This window comes from Hevea brasiliensis, chromosome 16 (genome assembly GCF_030052815.1).
Source record: "Hevea brasiliensis isolate MT/VB/25A 57/8 chromosome 16, ASM3005281v1, whole genome shotgun sequence".
Lineage (NCBI taxonomy): Eukaryota > Viridiplantae > Streptophyta > Magnoliopsida > Malpighiales > Euphorbiaceae > Hevea > Hevea brasiliensis.
In genome coordinates, this window is record NC_079508.1 from 57214185 (window position 1) to 57231267 (window position 17083).

The following is a 17083-nucleotide window of genomic DNA, read 5'->3' on the forward strand; positions in this document are numbered from 1 at the left end:
TCGCACCATGAATCCCATGTGACGGAGCTCACTGAGAATCACTGTCCGAGAAGAACTAGGACTCGAGAAGACTGCGACGTCGTTTCCCCCCGGGACTACCCTCTGCAACTCCACTTCACCTCCGTCCTCACTGTCAGCGTGTCAGGTGAACTAATCATCCTCCACCACCACCTCCATTCTCTCTAACGGAGATACGTCACTCCTACCGACTCTTCTCCGTCTTCTTTTCGCAATCTTCGTTTAACTAATATGCCTTTGTAAATAAAAAAAATCTTCTTTTAGTTCTGCACTACCGCTTGTTTTGATTTGGTCCTAGTTTCTACTTTCTACCGGGCTTTTTAAGGTATTTTTTCCCCCTTCTATCTGACTTGGCAAACTGTATCAGAATTTCGTACTGGTGGTTTGAAGGTGGGTTTGCATGTTATTAATGTTGTTGCTATTATATATTATTCCAGAGAAGGCCTAGTAGTGCAATTTTCTTCCAAGTTGTTGGATTTATTATTCATGAGATTGTACATTTGAGGGCCTTGTCTCATAACTTAGAATGGGAACTAAAAACCGAGTCTTGACGGCGATGACTTGAGTATTTTGCTTTTCTAGGCTTTTATTTTATCACCCTTCGTGGGTGTTTGGTAACCTGGGTTTTGAAGTTAATGTGAGAGAAAACTATTGACCACAGCGGGTCTAGGCATTACAAAAGTTTTTCTTGGTAATCGAGTGGCGCCTGAAGGGACGCAGAGACTTCTCTGCTTGTCATCATAGTTAACATTCTCATTTATTTACTCATAATATTGTGGTAGTTTTTGTTGTTTATGGTTTTATTTTTGCTATTTTATGCCTGATATTTGTTTAGTTCGGCAGATTTACAAATGGGAGATCCACGGTTGGAGTCAGAAGAAGGCCTGAATGAAGGTTAATTTATTTCTTCGGATTCCTCATGCTAGCTGGATGCATTACATGCTTAATTGTGAATGATGAATGTTCTTTTCTGAGTGTGTTGACATTTAAAACATTACTTGTGAAATAGCGGCATATGCCCCATTAGTATCTAAAGTTTCTATCTAACGAAATAGAAGGCAAATTGGTAGTTTAATTTAATGCTTTTACAGTTTTACATAGATAATTTTCTTTATTAATGTTTGTTATCATTGCTAACTTTCAATTTTGCAGATGATTACAAGTTTGTTTTGTTGACCAAGGATGGGAAAATTATATGTAGGACACAATGCTTAAATCCTCCTGCAAAAGTGTATGCACACATTCTCTAATTATCACGTCTCTGGCCTTTGTAATAAAATTTTTATACTTATTTTGGAGTACAAGAGGGTGGCTTTAGTGTAAAGTTACTCCACTTGTGACCTGGAGGTCACGGGTTTGAGCCATGGAAATTGCCTCTCTGCAAATGGGTAAGGTTGCGTACATCAACCCTTCCTAGAGCACACAAGTGTGGTATGCTTTGAGCACTGAGTCACCCTTTACTTGTTCTCGAGTACAATTGAAAATGCTGTTGTTATCGCATTATTAGTATAGAAAAACATAATCTCGCACTCTCACTAATTATGCGCAAGATTAGATTGTCTTGCTATAGATATATACAAATATATTGAGGAAGAAAGAGTCACTAAAACAATAAGCTAATCCTGCTATGAGTACCGTTCATTGGTCAACATAACATAATGAATGAGCAAACGACATCACCAGCTGAAGTTATAGCTGTTTTTCCCCCTTAAATTCTTCTGAATGTTAATGTTCCAGTTTGCAAGTATCATGAGAATGGAGGATTGTTCCAACCAATGATACAGTCTGCATATTATATTTTTATGTTAGATTAATCAATTTGATTTTGGCTTCTCTCTTAGAATTTTATATAAATACTGGTCTCGTAAGGTGATATATATTGCTGGTTCTGATATGAACCTGCTTATTGTCTAATAATTAATAGGCCTCAACGTTGGAATTTGCATGAAATTGTCCCAAGATCTAGGGTAAAAATCCCTCCTGATCTGCCTCATTGCTTTTTACGCCCTGCTGCTGAATGTTTAAGGGACCATACTGAGTGGGGGAGGTTTTTGTCTCATCTTCAGAAAAGAGACACGGTAAAGAGCTTTTTTTTTTGTCATTTTCTTTTGATCCTTCCTTGTTAGCCCCTTGTATAGCCTTAGCATGGTTCATCTTTCTTTCTTAATTTCTTGATTAGTAATTTGTGGATTGCATTATTGTTATTGTTATTATTATTATTATTATTAGACTACCAGAGATTGTTATGATGATTTTGGAAGGGAAAAAAAAAAGAAACATAATTTATTTAGTGGATGTTTTAAATGCTCTTTTTTTTTTTTATTTCATTTTTCTATTTTTAAAAAACTTAATTGTTTCAAATTAAAGGACACAAACACATCGTCATGCATGGATGAGAGAATTCAGAAATGGACTCTATTTATTTACTTTTTCTTAAGTATATATTTGGAAGTATTGAGATCATACTTTCTGTAGGTTGGAATTGCAAAATTTGACTTCTGTGAGTTCTATATACTTCCTCCTGTTGAAGCCTATAATTATAGCTATGCTAGAGTTGCATACCGGGCAGAGACGCACATTGGTCAAAAGCATAGTGAATCAGGTGCAATATAATGTTAGTTATATGGTTTCTTTCTATTTTTTTGGTGAGGATGGGATTATTGTGTAAAACCAGATTGTCATAGTAATTCTGTATTTATAGTTCGACTAAGAATTGTCTTCTTTTGTCTTTGAATATGAAAGGACTACCTCAAATTGTTTCTCTTATTTTGCCATCTACATTTGTGGATACAGCTGAAGCATGTCAATTTAAACGGCAAAGCTTAGATCCAACTGAGACTTGTGGTAATAGTAGCTCCATGTCACCTTCTCCTGACGTAAACGATTTCTCTGCTAGGAAAGATGGGCATACACAGGCAAGGGGTGCAAGCAGTATCAGTGAAGAAAATGGTGTGCCTTGTGTCAAGTTTCCACAGTCAATTGGTGATCACCATGGTTGTGTTCCAACAGGTAGATGCCAGCCTTGTGCTGTGAAGTGGGATGGACCATTGGAAAGAAATTATGTGCGGGCAGACCCAAGTTACCTGCAGACTCTTGGTCAAGCACATTCTGGATGGATTTTTGGTGCAATAGCTGAGCTTGTTGATAATTCTAGGGATGCAAAAGCAAGCAGGTATGTTGAATAGATCTTTTTTCTTTGGGCCTTAATTTTTCTCTATTTATTCTTTGGGCCTTAATTTTTTTTCTATTTATTTATTCACTGTTGTAATGATGAATATTTGCATATTATATGTGTCTATTGGAGCTTTTTTCTTTTTTTTTTTTCTTTTTTTTTTATAGGAAAGTTCGTAAAAATGCCTTGCGGTTTAGGGCATTGACACTTGTGGATAGGAATTTTTTTCATCAATTTAGTACTTATATTAGAAGTTTCTTCTATTGTTATTTTTCTATCATTTTGTTTTAATATCATTAATTTATGTTTGAATAATGTCCATATGTTATGAAATAACTTGCTATGTGAAACTAAATTCTTTATTAATGATATTTATACTGTCTAGAAACAAAAATAAAATTTCATTTTAAAAAAAAAAAGTTGTTAACTTGGTACTGATTTGGTGGCATGTGACGAACTATGTGGTTATTTTATGTGTAGTACCTAAGTCTATTTATAAGAATAATTTTAATGATACAAGCAAAAAATAATGGATTAAACCTGATGATACTAAAATGGTGGAAAAATTCCTCTCCCTTAAGTGCCAAAGCCTTAATGATATGATATATTTTAAAACTTTTCCCTTGTTTTCCCAAATGTGCATCTTACTTGCAGTTTGTGTTGACAGAATGGATATTTCTATTGAGATCATATATTCTAAAAGAGCTGGAAAAGATATTCCTATGTTGTCAGTTATAGATGATGGCCATGGGATGACCCATCAGGAGATTGTGAGAATGACTTGTTTTGGACACAAGCAACCTGATGCTGATGATCTGGATCGCATAGGAAGATTTGGTGTTGGATTTAAGGTAGTCTTTGTCATTTTTCTGTTTGTGGTTAGCAACCATTACTCTAACGTTGTGGATTATGGTAATTTAAGAGATGTATGTGATTTTTGATTATGCTTGAATTTGTTTGTCTAAGTTTGGGTTCAAGATCAGTTTTAATAATTATGGTAGCATATCATTTAGATGTGCTTAATATTAATCTGGATTTGATTTGTCAGACTGGAGTAATGAGGCTTGGAAGGGATGCTCTTGTTCTTACTCAGACTGCTGATTCCAGATCCATAGCCTTTCTCTCACAATCTTTAAATGAAGGAAAAGAGGTATGCTGAAAATGTGGTTCATTTTTGGTTTGGTGTTTCTTTCTAATATGCTTTAGTTGTTTCTTATCACATTAATTGAATCAATTCTGCAGAATCTAGAGATTCCCATTGTAAGCTACTGCAGAAAAGGACAGTTTATGGAAGTAGATATAAATGTCCAGTCTGAAGCATTAGCAAAGTACAACTTGAAAGCAATTAAGGAATTTTCACCATTTGATAAGTATTTGATTGGTGAAAAAGCGGGCTTGTTCCGTGAAAAACTCACAGGAACACAGATATACATATGGAACTTGGATGAATGGGGCTCAAATTATTGTTTGGACTGGACCACTGGACTGACTGGTCGGAGCTCCTTTCACCAAGGTGACATACTCATCCGTTCTAGAAGGGTTAGATCTCGTCCTGGCCAGATGAGTCAAAAGGTTGTGGATCCTTTTCTCTCAATTTATGTCTATAATAAGCAGAAAAGAAGCTTGGGATTTAGAGGAAAATTATTTACTAGTGATACTGTGAAACCTTTAACAAAATTATTCTTAATAAATTAGCTGCATATGAACTAATTAACAGTGGAAAAAGAAATAATTAACTGTTTATTATATAATTCTGATATTGGAATAGTTAAGTTTTGAATGAAGAGGTAAACTATTCATTGGTCTTCACTTTCGTCAGTGCAGGTTTAATATATTTAATTAAATGTTCACTTTCTTCTTAATCTTTAGAGGTTTATAGTGGAAAAAAAGAAGGCTGATTGAATCTGTAAAATTCTTGTTAATATCCATGGTTTACATGATTAAATGAAAAATGCTTGTAGCTTCTTCTTCTTCTTAACAAAATGATGGAAACACAAGTAGAAAAATTCATATTTAAGACTGACATTTTAATTATTATAGTATTATCTCAAAACTATTTCTTAAACAAGTCTATTTATTTTTGACAGCATTCAAATAACTTTTCTACGTTTCTTTATCTATGTGTGTAGTGTGTAAATATACCTACTTGGAAAAATGCTTTAATTTTTTTTTTTTAGCCTGTCAGGTATATATCTCATCGAACTTTTTAACTTTTAACTGTTTTTTTAGCCTGTTAGGTATATACTTGTATTTTGCACCAAACCAAATACAAATTAAATGCTATGCAAAATATGACGTAGCTATTATTCTGAAATTTAACTTGTGTCACTTAAAGGATTAGTAGTAATAGTTGTTGTTGTTGTAGTAGTTGTTGTTAACTTCTGTCACTTGCTTTTTTGCTGCACTCCTGAACCCTTCTTTTCTTCACTACCCTTTGAAACTTCCCATTTCTTATATTTCTTTTGTCTGTCTTCATAAGCCATGGAATTTATTTGCATATCCACTTTTTGTTGGGACACTATCCACATATGCCGATGCTAGTACATTTCATGTGCACAATTGGCTAATTATTTTACATTATAAAATCTAGTTCACCACATTTCTTCTTTGTTTCCAGGTTCCCTTAGATTACTCACTTAGATCTTATCTAGAAGTCATCTTTTCAGTTCCAAGGATGAGGATATATATTCAAGGTTCATTGGTAATTGCTTTTTTCTCAGTCCTATTTGTGGGGATGTGATGTTTCTTCTTGTCTTAATTGTTTGATATTTAGCATGAGCTCTGCAACAGGTTAAAAGTCGACCATTGGCAAAGTCTTTGAATAATACTTGCGAAGCAACTGGTATTATCATGGGGAAACTTGTTCACTTGACTCTTGGTCGCTGTCAATTAGAGTGGGAGCAGGCAAATTGCGGAATGTTTTTGTATTGGCATGGCCGCTTAATTGAGGTCAGATTCTGCTTTATGATATGATTTTACCTGTGAATGTTGGTGTTGATTTGTAGTTTCCAATATCTTTTTGATGTTTATTCTAGTTTATCATAATTAGGTCATTTAAAAAGTGGTTTATACTTCTTGCTTGATTCAATTTTTTCTTCTGTGCATTTGTTCGTAAGAATCTTGTCCCGAGGAGAGTTTCCATGCCCGTTTACTAGTTTGTTAAAATTTTTAATTCTTTTAGACTTCCAAGAATTTTGTATCAAATCAAAGCTACTAATAAAGTGATGCATGGAATTAGCTATAATCTCGGCCAGATCTTTTAAATCTACGGCAACATTGTCTTTTATATGAGCTGAATATTTGCTTTCAAGGGAGTTTCCCTTCTTCAAACCATCTTAAATGACCCCTCTCTAAACTCAAATTCAAATGAGTGCTACTTTCACCTTCCCTAAAAGAAGGTGAACCAAATAGCATGTATGATTGAAAGCTGAAAGGGTGGAGCAAATGGGAAGTGGATTGTGAGAATATGCTTAATTTTGGAATTTTAATTTAATGCCGCATGTTCTGATGCCATGAATTTAAATTTACAGAGGAGTAGAGGACACAAGAATATAGAATTAAATGCATATGTTGTGAGGTATTAATAAATGCTTTGTATCCTTTGTTCATAATAGATAGAATTATAGTTGCCTCTTATTTTCCTGTGTATAGATTGGTGATGTAGGGCAAGTTTTGATACCAAACGTGATGTAGAACTAGTAGGTATTAAGGGATTAGGGTTGAGAACAAATTCTCAAATAGAAGAGAAACTAATTGTCAATTTATTTGCTCAAAATCAATTGTCCATAATCATAATAAAATCTATAAATATATACAGATTCTAAGCTTGTTTATGGAGTTTTGTAACCCTAATTTCATTATGATTAGGAATCCTAAATTAAATACTAATTAGGAATATAAAACTAATTAAACTTTCTAAATAAAATAAAATACTTCGTAAAATAATAGAATTTCTGTATAATATAAATTTTCTAATTAATAATAATCTATATTTCCTAATTTTATATTGAGTATAATTTCTAAGTTTAATCCTCTTCCAATACTGCATCAATTGGATTCTTTTTTTATCTTAATTTTCAAATTAGGCCTTTGTGCTTCTTTTCTTTTACTCTTGTAACATCAGATCACATTGATCTGTAATTGATTGCTCATTTCTCTTTTATTTTAGGCTTACAAAAGAGTTGGTGGCATGGTACATAATGGAGACGTGGGACGAGGCGTGATCGGGGTTATAGATGTTACTGATCTAATGGTAGGCAATTCTTTCTGGATAGGTCTTTGGCTGTTCTATTTCTTCCATTACAAATTTGAAATAATTGTTATGCTTGCAAGGAGATTTACTTTACAAGCATAGTTAATGGTGCATTTGAGGTACAATTCCTCTAGTGCCTCAATCACTGAAAGGTAGTGACCCATATGAGGTGTGTACCTGTGCATGTGCATTCTGTTGCTTTATTTAAAAAAATGTTATTTCATCAAAAAATATCCACTTTTGATTTGACTATGTGAGTGACTGTACCACCAAATAAAATTAAAACAATAAATAATAAAAAGAAAATAATGGTGCTCTATATCAGACAGGAACAACCTTCTACGCAAGTGGAAAGAAAACACTGCTATGATGGTTTTTGACAGAACACAACTTGTTTCATTATCTTTTGTGCTCTCTTCATAATCTATCTTCTCTATTCTTTACCACATGTTTTCCTTTTCTTTTCTTTCAGCCCCTGTTGGTCCCCTTTTTTTTTTCTCTCTTTTCCTTCCCTCTCTAATCTATTCTACTACTCCAGTCACTTCTATCACTCCATCCAAAACTTGATTGTGTAGGACATATATATCTACTTTTCTCTCCTTGTCAAGGAGCCTCTTAGATCCCATTACATCAAGATGCTTTTGTTTGTTTGGATGTTTTTGTTGCTTAATTTTTATAGAATTTGCTGCCCATTAATTTTGACTTGTTAACTTGGTAATAAGCAAAATATGCAATTACGGAAAAGAAAGGTTAGATGGACAACATACAAAATGTTTTTTTTTTTGTTTTTTTTTATTTTTATTCTTTTTATTTTTCTGGCTTGCTAGATTGTTAATTGTCCATGATAATTCTGTGACATTAAATTGTTGATTCTGCCATGTTAAATTATTAATTATGTCATGTCTTTTAGGAATAATTTTTATGTATTTGGTTTTACTCAAAACTTTTTTTAAACATGGAAAAGAAAAGAGTGTGTGTGTGTGTGTATTTTGATTGGGTCAAATACTAGAGAGTTGAGACCCCTGTATGTCAAATGTGGATTGAGCTTGATGAGTCTGGAAATCGGCAGGACCTGTGGACTTGCCATGTGGAGCTTGCAATCGACTAATGAATTTGAGATTTGTAGGTCCTCCTATCAGAGCAAAGGTTACTGCTGGAGGGGGGCCTCTAATGGTAAATTCAGAGATTAAAAAAAAGGGAGGGACTATCTTGCCCTCTCTTGTTTGAATTATGGTTCTTGGCCTTTGAAGAGTAAAAGAATGGCTTTTCTAGTTTTGAACCTACATTACCTTGTTAGGCTGTTAGAGAGGTATTTATACCTGTTTGGAAGTATTGTGAACGAGATGGGTAGCATCCTCTAGTTGGTGGAGTATGTTTAATGATAAATCTCTTGTTATGTGGGTAGGTGGCTGTAGCTGAGATTGATGATGGAGGATGGATGTAGTTGGAGCTATAATATCTAGTTATGAGACTTGGAGAGGACATAAATCTCATGGAAAAGTGAAGAAGCTGGAGATGAGGAGAAAGTATAAGGGAGATAGGAAATTGTGGGTCAGGAAATTTAGGTTTTTTTAACTTTATTCTATTTTATTTTATATTTTAATCAAAATTTAAAATATTTACTAAGATGTTTTTAAAATAAAATGTATTATTTTATTCTCAACAGGGCTCAATTGATAAAAAAAGAAAAATTTTGTACACAATTGAATAAAATATATCATAGAGGGCCAAATTGTACATTCAACTGTAGTACAGGGCTTTTATATATGCTTTTGGCCTTTGAATTTCAGACATATTGAAGCTAGATTTTAAAATTTTTTTTTGCTATTATTACGAGTAATGTCTTGTTTTATTTCTTTGCACCTTGCCTTTCATAAGTGTGTGCCTGTGTCTTGGCACCAGGACCCCTTTGCACCTTTAATACCTATGTTTATAAGGCTGCTTTTACTTTCTAGTCTCTACACTTATTTTAGTCCATTGAACATTTAGGAACTTGCATCATTTGTTTAGATTCTATAGTTAAGTTTACTATTTACCATAAGATGAACTCAAGTGCTTTTCTCTTTAATATGAGGAAATTTCTATGGAAGATAGGGACACCTGGTATCACTAAAGTATCACTTGGATGCTTGTGCCACTTCTTGTTGCATGAACAATGCTTTTCAGAATGTTTGGTAATTTGTTTTTATTACAGAAGAAAGAAATATACAATTGTGATTGCACTTGAATGCCGGTTTGTTAGTCCTGTAAGGGTTTTTGTGCATTTATACCTAACATGCATTGCATTTGCTATATATGTTGAACTAATACAGAATCTCATGCCTCCCATTTTTTCATAGGATGATGTGAATGGTCGTGTTTGGGTGCATAATAACAAACAAGGTTTTCAGGATTGTGAACCATATGCTCTACTGGAGGAGTGGCTGGGGAAGAAGGCTGATGAATATTGGGATAAGAATTTTGACACAGTGCTGCTGGTAAGGCAATTTTTTGCTAATTGCTGGGGAAATTTTTATTTTTGTTTGGACATGTAAATTTTCCATTGTTAATTTCAAGTCAGTGTTTGTTTTAATTAAAAGTTGCTTAGTTTAATTGCCAAGGACCCCAAATAAACAACTGCTGAAAACAACCTTACATTCATTTGAAATGGCTGCGACCTATTTAGGCAATAAATTATAACTTGACAAGAAATAGAATTTGAGTTTTTCCTCCATTTCAGCAATAACTATAGTTGCCATATGTTTTTAGAATAAAGAACAATAGGTTTGAAGTTTAATAGAATGCTGGAATTATTCCTTTCCTAATTGACTGCCAGAAGTTCAATCACTCTTTTGTAGTTAACAAATTCATTTCTATTTTTTTTAAGGTTTTGCAGTCTACTTACATTTATTCTATTGAGATAGTTCTTTTCTGTTCCAGAAAAAGGGTGGCTTCCTGTACAAGCCTGACCATGAATGGGTTCAGTGTGATAAGTGTAGAAAGTGGAGGATGTTGAATTCTGGATTTGACAGCAATAACTTACCTACAGAATGGTATTCATCTGTTTGATTATCGTGTTGCAACTCATGCTTCCACCTGTTACGATCCTGGTGGCTCTTTTCTTTTTTGTCACCCTTAATTAACTTACATTAACTAATTAACTAACATTAACTAACAGTTGCATGTTATGAGAAGGATTGCCTGCATTCTTTAAAATTTATGTGTAAGCATAGTTTGATTTTGTGCTCATCTTTTCAGGTTTTGTTATATGGAACCTTTTGAGGGATTGTGTGAAACCCCTGAGCAAAAGGTTGAACACGGTGTGATAACAGTGTCTGCAAAACGGTCTAGATATGGTTGTAAAGATGTTGAAGATGATGCAACACTCACATCTGAAGGTAATCCATCACAGTTCTCTTTCATCATTGCACTGTGTACCAAACCAAAACTAAAATGGTGTTTTTAACGTCAAGCCTAGTTCTAGATTGTTAGTTGATGAATTCCCTTGGCTACTTTTAATTCAAGTGTCTTAATGATCAGAGTATATTCCCACTTTCTCTTTCTGTTGATTTGGCTTGTAGGTGATAGCGATGACAATTTTATTCAAACCAAGAAGGATTCCAGGCAAGTTTTCAAGAGGCTCAGAAAGGGACCTTCTAGGGCATGTAAGAAGGCTGTATAGAATTATAGGTACTCTTGGGATGTCAAATATTGATCTTAAAGTCTCTAAAAATAGTTTGCTGAGATTTCAAGTGTCAGAAATTTTACAGATTTCAGCCTTAGAGCATTTGTATATGCCCACAAATATTTTTGAAGCTGATGAAATTTAATGCGTAAATTTGGAAACGAGTGGATTTGTTGTATATAACCTGCTAGTTTCTATTTTAAATCTATGAATGAAGGGTAACGACCCTCTTTCTTTCTTTGCTGAGGAATATCATCCTCTTAGGCCTGAAAAGAAGGCACTGAAGATGCTGATCATTTGGATGCTGTCAGAAATGAAGGTGTTCGAGAAAGGCTGGTGGGCTTTCTAGGCCAAGTTTGTTTATTCAAAATGGCAGCTGTTATTGTTGACTATTATAATTAAAAAGTGGTAATTGGGTTTTTCACAAGAAATACTATATGATAATATTCTCCTAGTATGGCATACCACTAATTATTATTAATATCCTGGTGAAAAGTTTCCTTATTAGGTACCTCTTTAGCAAGAAAAGAGCCGGAAAATAACTGAGCCATCTTCAAACCTGTAACATTTTGAATTTGAATCTCAATTAAAATTTAATTATATTCAAATTATATCGGAATATAAGTATGATTATTTTAGCCAAAATTATGATTTCATCACTTCTGATTCCATTAATGTTTTAAAAGGAAAAGAAAGCAACGGCAGAACTAATTGATACTCCCCATTTAGGTTGATACCATAATTTCAGTTTTAAATTGTTTTTTTGAATAAACTCCAAATTTAAAGAAATAATAATTATAACTAAGTTTAATCCCTCAATTCACGCGCCTTTATGGCGGTCTACTCTGTTGGATTCGGTTTCACATGGTAACTATACTGTCGTCTAATTGGAGCGTGGCGTGTGATCGTGTCGGAATTTGCTGGCCATTGTTATTTTCCATCCCAGCGCAAATTCAGCCTCTGCTTTTTAAGTAAAGCCAACATAAAAATTAAAAAAAGAAAAATAAATAAATAAAAAATTAATTTCTCAGTTATTTTCCGAGGCTCTTCAAAGCTTGCAATCGAGTCGACCTTCATCTCCAAAACCTAATTTTCCATTTGGTAAGCATTTTTCCTTCTGGGAATTGCTTTTCTTTTTTGAAGATTGTTGAATTATAGAATTTTTTTTCTTCCAATTTCTAGCTTTATTTTATATATTCAATAATCAAATAAAAAGTTTTTTCAGAAATTCCGGAATTTTAATTTCACAACCGAATTTATTAAATAAATTCAATTTTAAAAATTTTATTTGGAAAAAAATTGCAAAAAAAAAAAAAAAAAGGTGATAGTTTTGAATCGGTTTCGAGAAATTCAAAATAGGATGGAAATTTGTATTGAAATTTGGATTTGGAATTGGAAGTGAGGTTTTAAGGAAAGTAGGGTTTATGATTTGTTAGGGTTTTAGAATTAAACTGATCAGGTAGATGATGATTGGAATCCAAGAAAAATGTCAGGAAGAGAATCGTACGGAGGAGGCAGTGAAAGGAATCAGAGCCCGATAAGCCCGTCGATAACACCAACATTAAACATGAACTTGGCAGCATTCAGGGCCGATGGAGCTACTGATGTTTACAAGCCCATCATGCCTATTAATACTGATCAAACATTTCATCCCGTTCAATCAATCCCACCGCACCACCATGAGATGTTGGTGTTGGGTGGTAGTGATGTCGGCGTCGGCGTCGGCGTCGGCGTCGGTGTCGGTGTCGATGGACTCGACGTGAATATTGCAGAGCCCTTCAAGAGGAAACGTGGGCGGCCCAGGAAATACTCCCCACCCCATGGTAATGTCAGCCTCAACCTCACATCTCCGCTCTCCCACCAGCACCTCCTCCATCACCACTACCACGACCCCCACCGGTCGCCTCTTCTCCATCACTCTGGATTTCAGTCTCCTCCTTCCCCATCATCCACTGCAAAGAAAGCAAGGGGCAGACCTCCTGGTTCTGGCCGCAAAAACCAACTTGCCGCTTTTGGTATGTTTGATCAATTACTTTGGTTTCTATTGTGTAATGTGTTTTTTTTCTTTGAAAGTTACCGTATAATGTTGTCATTGGTTATATTCCTTCGAGAAATGATGCAGAGTATACATGTGCTTGTTTTGTTATTTATATCACCGGATTTGTTGGATTCCACTGCACTATGTTCATTGGTCAAATGACACTTTTGCCCTTTATTACATGGCAGTCGTCCTTTTGTCCTTTTCTTCATCAAAATATTACTTTTCAGTCTTGAAATCTGAGTGGTTAGTGAGGAGTCACTTTTTTTTTTATTATTTCTTTTGCATTTTAATGTGTTGAATAAATATTGGCACAGATTAGGTCATATACACAAACTAGCACAAAAAGTGGAATTTACTTGAAGCTTTCTCCTATTTTCACTTTTTAGTTATTTCTTTTTAATATTATTACTTTTCAGAATCAGCAACAACTGGATTTGCGCCACATGTTATAACAGTGAAGGCTGGAGAGGTATTTTTATTGTCACTAAATTTCTCTTTCTTAATGAAAACAAAGGCCTTTTTTTTTCCAGTATAAATATGATTTATCACATTGGAAGTATTTTCTTTTGAACAGTGTATATATATACTCTTTCAAAATTCATAATGTTGAACTGTGGTTTTTTTTTAAAAAAATTATTTGGCAAGGCATTCCATGATTGCAAGAAACTTAATACAGTGATGAGCCTTATGTTTAACTGATTTAATATTCTACGAAAGAAATATGTCTCTCCCTTGGCTGAAACTGTAGTAGGTCTTATGGGAAGAATAGTTTCTATTTTATTTACTGCAACTTGATTATGGAATATTTTGTTAAGACACCATCAGAATGAGTTAAATGTTTTACTGATGAAGTACTTCTGGAATAGCATATACTCAGTCTTAAAATTTTTAATTCCTTTGCAACCTTTAATAATGCTGCTATAGTTGACAATCAATGTTTTATAATACAGCTTAGTGTGATTAGCATGCATTGTTTTTCTGGATTGTTAGGTATACTTATTGAGTTGTACTTTCACACAGTGGAAGATTCATTATTCCCTCCTTTTTTTCTGTTTATTTGTTTGTTGGCTAAGATGTTGTTCATTAAAATGTGATGTCAATTGGTCTAAAACCTGATTATGTGCCTGATGATAAGTAAAATCAGCGTCACCAGAAATTGTAGATGCAACATGCCAGCAGTGCCGCATATGGTAGCAATTGTAGTCAACTGCTGTTGAAGCATAGTGTAGCATTTTTTATGGATTATAATATTCTTTGACATGTTTATGCTCTTGAAAATTTCTATTCCATTTCCTTTTCTCTGGAGCAAATTGGATACAGCAATTGAGATGACTGCCCTTTTGTCGTACTTCCACTCATTTGCTATTACAAATTGAAGCAACAAGTAAAACAATGCCCTTTTTTGTTCTCCCAAATAAGGAATCTCTTTTATGAACTTATTTTATTGCAATTTGAATGTTTTACTAGTATTGTTTTTTCTTTTCTCAGGAACGATTGTGTTTGATTTTAAAATTTATCCTCTCAGGATGTGTTATTGAAAATAATGTCATTCTCCCAAAATGGCCCAAGAGGTGTCTGCATTTTGTCAGCAAGTGGTGCCATATCTAATGTAACACTCCGTCAAGCTGCAACATCAGGTCGAACCGTAACATATGAGGTGTGTTCAAAGTTTTTGTTTCTTTATGTTGTATATCAATTTACAATCACAGGAAACAAATTTGCTCCATTTTCTTTTGCAGTGGCTGACTTCTTGGTAGTAGCCAAGGAGGTTAGGACAATGTAGTTTGCAGGGATTGATAATTTTCTTGAGTTTATTTGTGGGGAAAAGATCATTCGCTAAAGTTGAGTGGCTAAGTCAATCGTGGCAGTGAAAAATAATTTAACACTAGTTGCAGCACTAGATAACTGTGTCCCTCCTTTCCCCTCTTTCTCTGTTAAATAATTCTTTTTCATTGTGGGAGATTCAAGAAATCACAAACCACATAATATTCACAATCAGAATTTTTTTTTCTGCTAATATATTCTATTAGAATTGGGGAAGCCAAGTTTCTCTCCTAATTAAGCAAATAAGTTGTAGAAATATAATGCGTAGACCCATAAAACAGTAAAATTGAATTATATATATAGCCGAGACTCTTGTGCCGTATGGGATCTTCATGCTGTAAATTCTTAGTCTTAGACTATTATTAGCCCATTAGTGGCTTTTGAAAGATGACCTTCCTAGAATGTTTCTTTCCAGTTGAGAGTGCATAATTGAAAGTCATATACACGGATTACTGGTTCCGGGCCTTCAGGCTATACCTCATCAGGTGGTGAGCCTAAGGTGATTGTAACTTGTGTGGTACTGATACTTCCAAGCTTGAAATATGGAAGCAAACAAGGAACTGTCAATAGAGTGCAAAATGCTAATATCTCCTATTGTTGACGTATCAGTTATTTCACTAGCAACTGGCACGTCTTATTCTTTCTTTTCGTTGGTCTAATGCGATTTGTTCACCCAAGACATTGGCGTAAACTGCACTTTCCTGAAAATTAGTCATTTGCTCATCTATAACTTTGTGAATGGATCAGCATATTTGTTAAGCTAAATGATCATCCTTGTTAGCTTGAAGGTCATGTTTTATTCAGACAGGTGTGTGAGAGACTCTGGGAATTTCATCGTTAAAATTTGTCTTCACAAATCATGTCAACCCATCTATTATTTGTTTATGCAGGGACGATTTGAGATTTTGTCACTTTCTGGTTCATTTCTCCCTTCAGAGAGTAGTGGCCAGCTAAGCAGAACAGGTGGCTTGAGTGTTTTACTAGCTGGGCCTGATGGTCGTGTTCTAGGTGGTGGAGTGGCAGGCCTCTTCACAGCAGCATCTTTTGTTCAGGTTCTTTTATCTTCTGCTTCCCATTATTTCATTCGTGCTGCATCAAGCAGTGATAGTCAATTTGTCATGTAGAGATTGCATATGCACGAGTTTTTGATCTCTGAAAATGACTTTTGATTGTTTACTAAATATTAAATGGAAATTGATCCTTTTCATTTCTTCCCTCATCCTTCTTCTCAGTATTTTGAAATTGACCCACTCCACTTTTATATGTATTTTTCCGGCCCTTGCTAGACCTCGTATCATTGATGCATTGGTGTTTGTTTCTGTTTGCAGGTTATTGTGGGTAGCTTTATTTCAGAAGATTGGAAGGACTCAAGACTGGGAATTAACCAACCTGAAACCATGCCTGCTGCAGGTGCATCAATAGCGGGAAGCCCAACATCCCGCGGAACTTTTAGCGAATCATCTGGTGGCCCTGGAAGCCCTCCTAACCACAGCACTGGAGGGTGCAACAGCAATCTACAAGGCATGCCAATTGTCCATGGAAATAGATTCCTGCCATAAAATTTTCTACCCTTTCTTCAAGGAATAACTACTCTTACAACATTGCATGGGCATCAACACTTGATATATAAGAGAAGCTGATACAAGTTAGGTACCTGTGGCGAATTGACAAGAGTTATAATGGAAACACCTTGATCATGTGCCCTTGGGATTTGATAGGGTATGAATCCTTTTCTACCGTGGCCATCTGTAGATCAAATCTGCCTTGTGTTTTAAGTTTAGAACAGAGTCGAGCATTCTACTTTATATGTTTCTAATTTCCTTATATTTCCAAATAATGTATATTTTTTGTAGAAAAAAAATTAAATTTACAAAGCTTTAATTTTTAGAATTTAGAATTTCAAGTTCTTTCACAATTTTACAGTTAGGATAATGAGAATGTTTTGGTATTCTATGGAGCAGAAAAATTACCGTAATATGCACATTTGAATTATCAAGTTTAGAAATTTTGTGGACAGATGTCTCAAGCTCATAAACGACGATCAAAATCACAAAACAACAGCCCAACTCAACATACAAAAGTCATCGTGTAATCAAAATTTAATTTTACAGC

General features: G+C 34.5%; 1 protein-coding gene and 1 pseudogene across 1 annotated transcript; both read left to right on the forward strand.

Annotated features, from left to right (window-relative positions):
* On the forward strand, positions 1-11267 carry LOC110669846 (uncharacterized; the record flags this gene model as incomplete). Its single annotated transcript, XM_021831680.2, has 16 exons — positions 1-145; positions 862-912; positions 1171-1249; positions 1943-2096; positions 2494-2620; positions 2812-3190; positions 3858-4041; positions 4239-4340; positions 4433-4762; positions 5808-5891; positions 5981-6139; positions 7359-7442; positions 9782-9919; positions 10362-10474; positions 10680-10819; positions 11003-11267. Coding segments are annotated over 16 exons (2370 nt in total), but the record flags the coding sequence as incomplete, so codon positions are not given.
* A 681-nt stretch (positions 11268-11948) lies between these two features.
* Positions 11949-16874, forward strand: LOC110669842 (AT-hook motif nuclear-localized protein 10-like; annotated as a pseudogene).
* Positions 16875-17083: the final 209 nt, after the last annotated feature.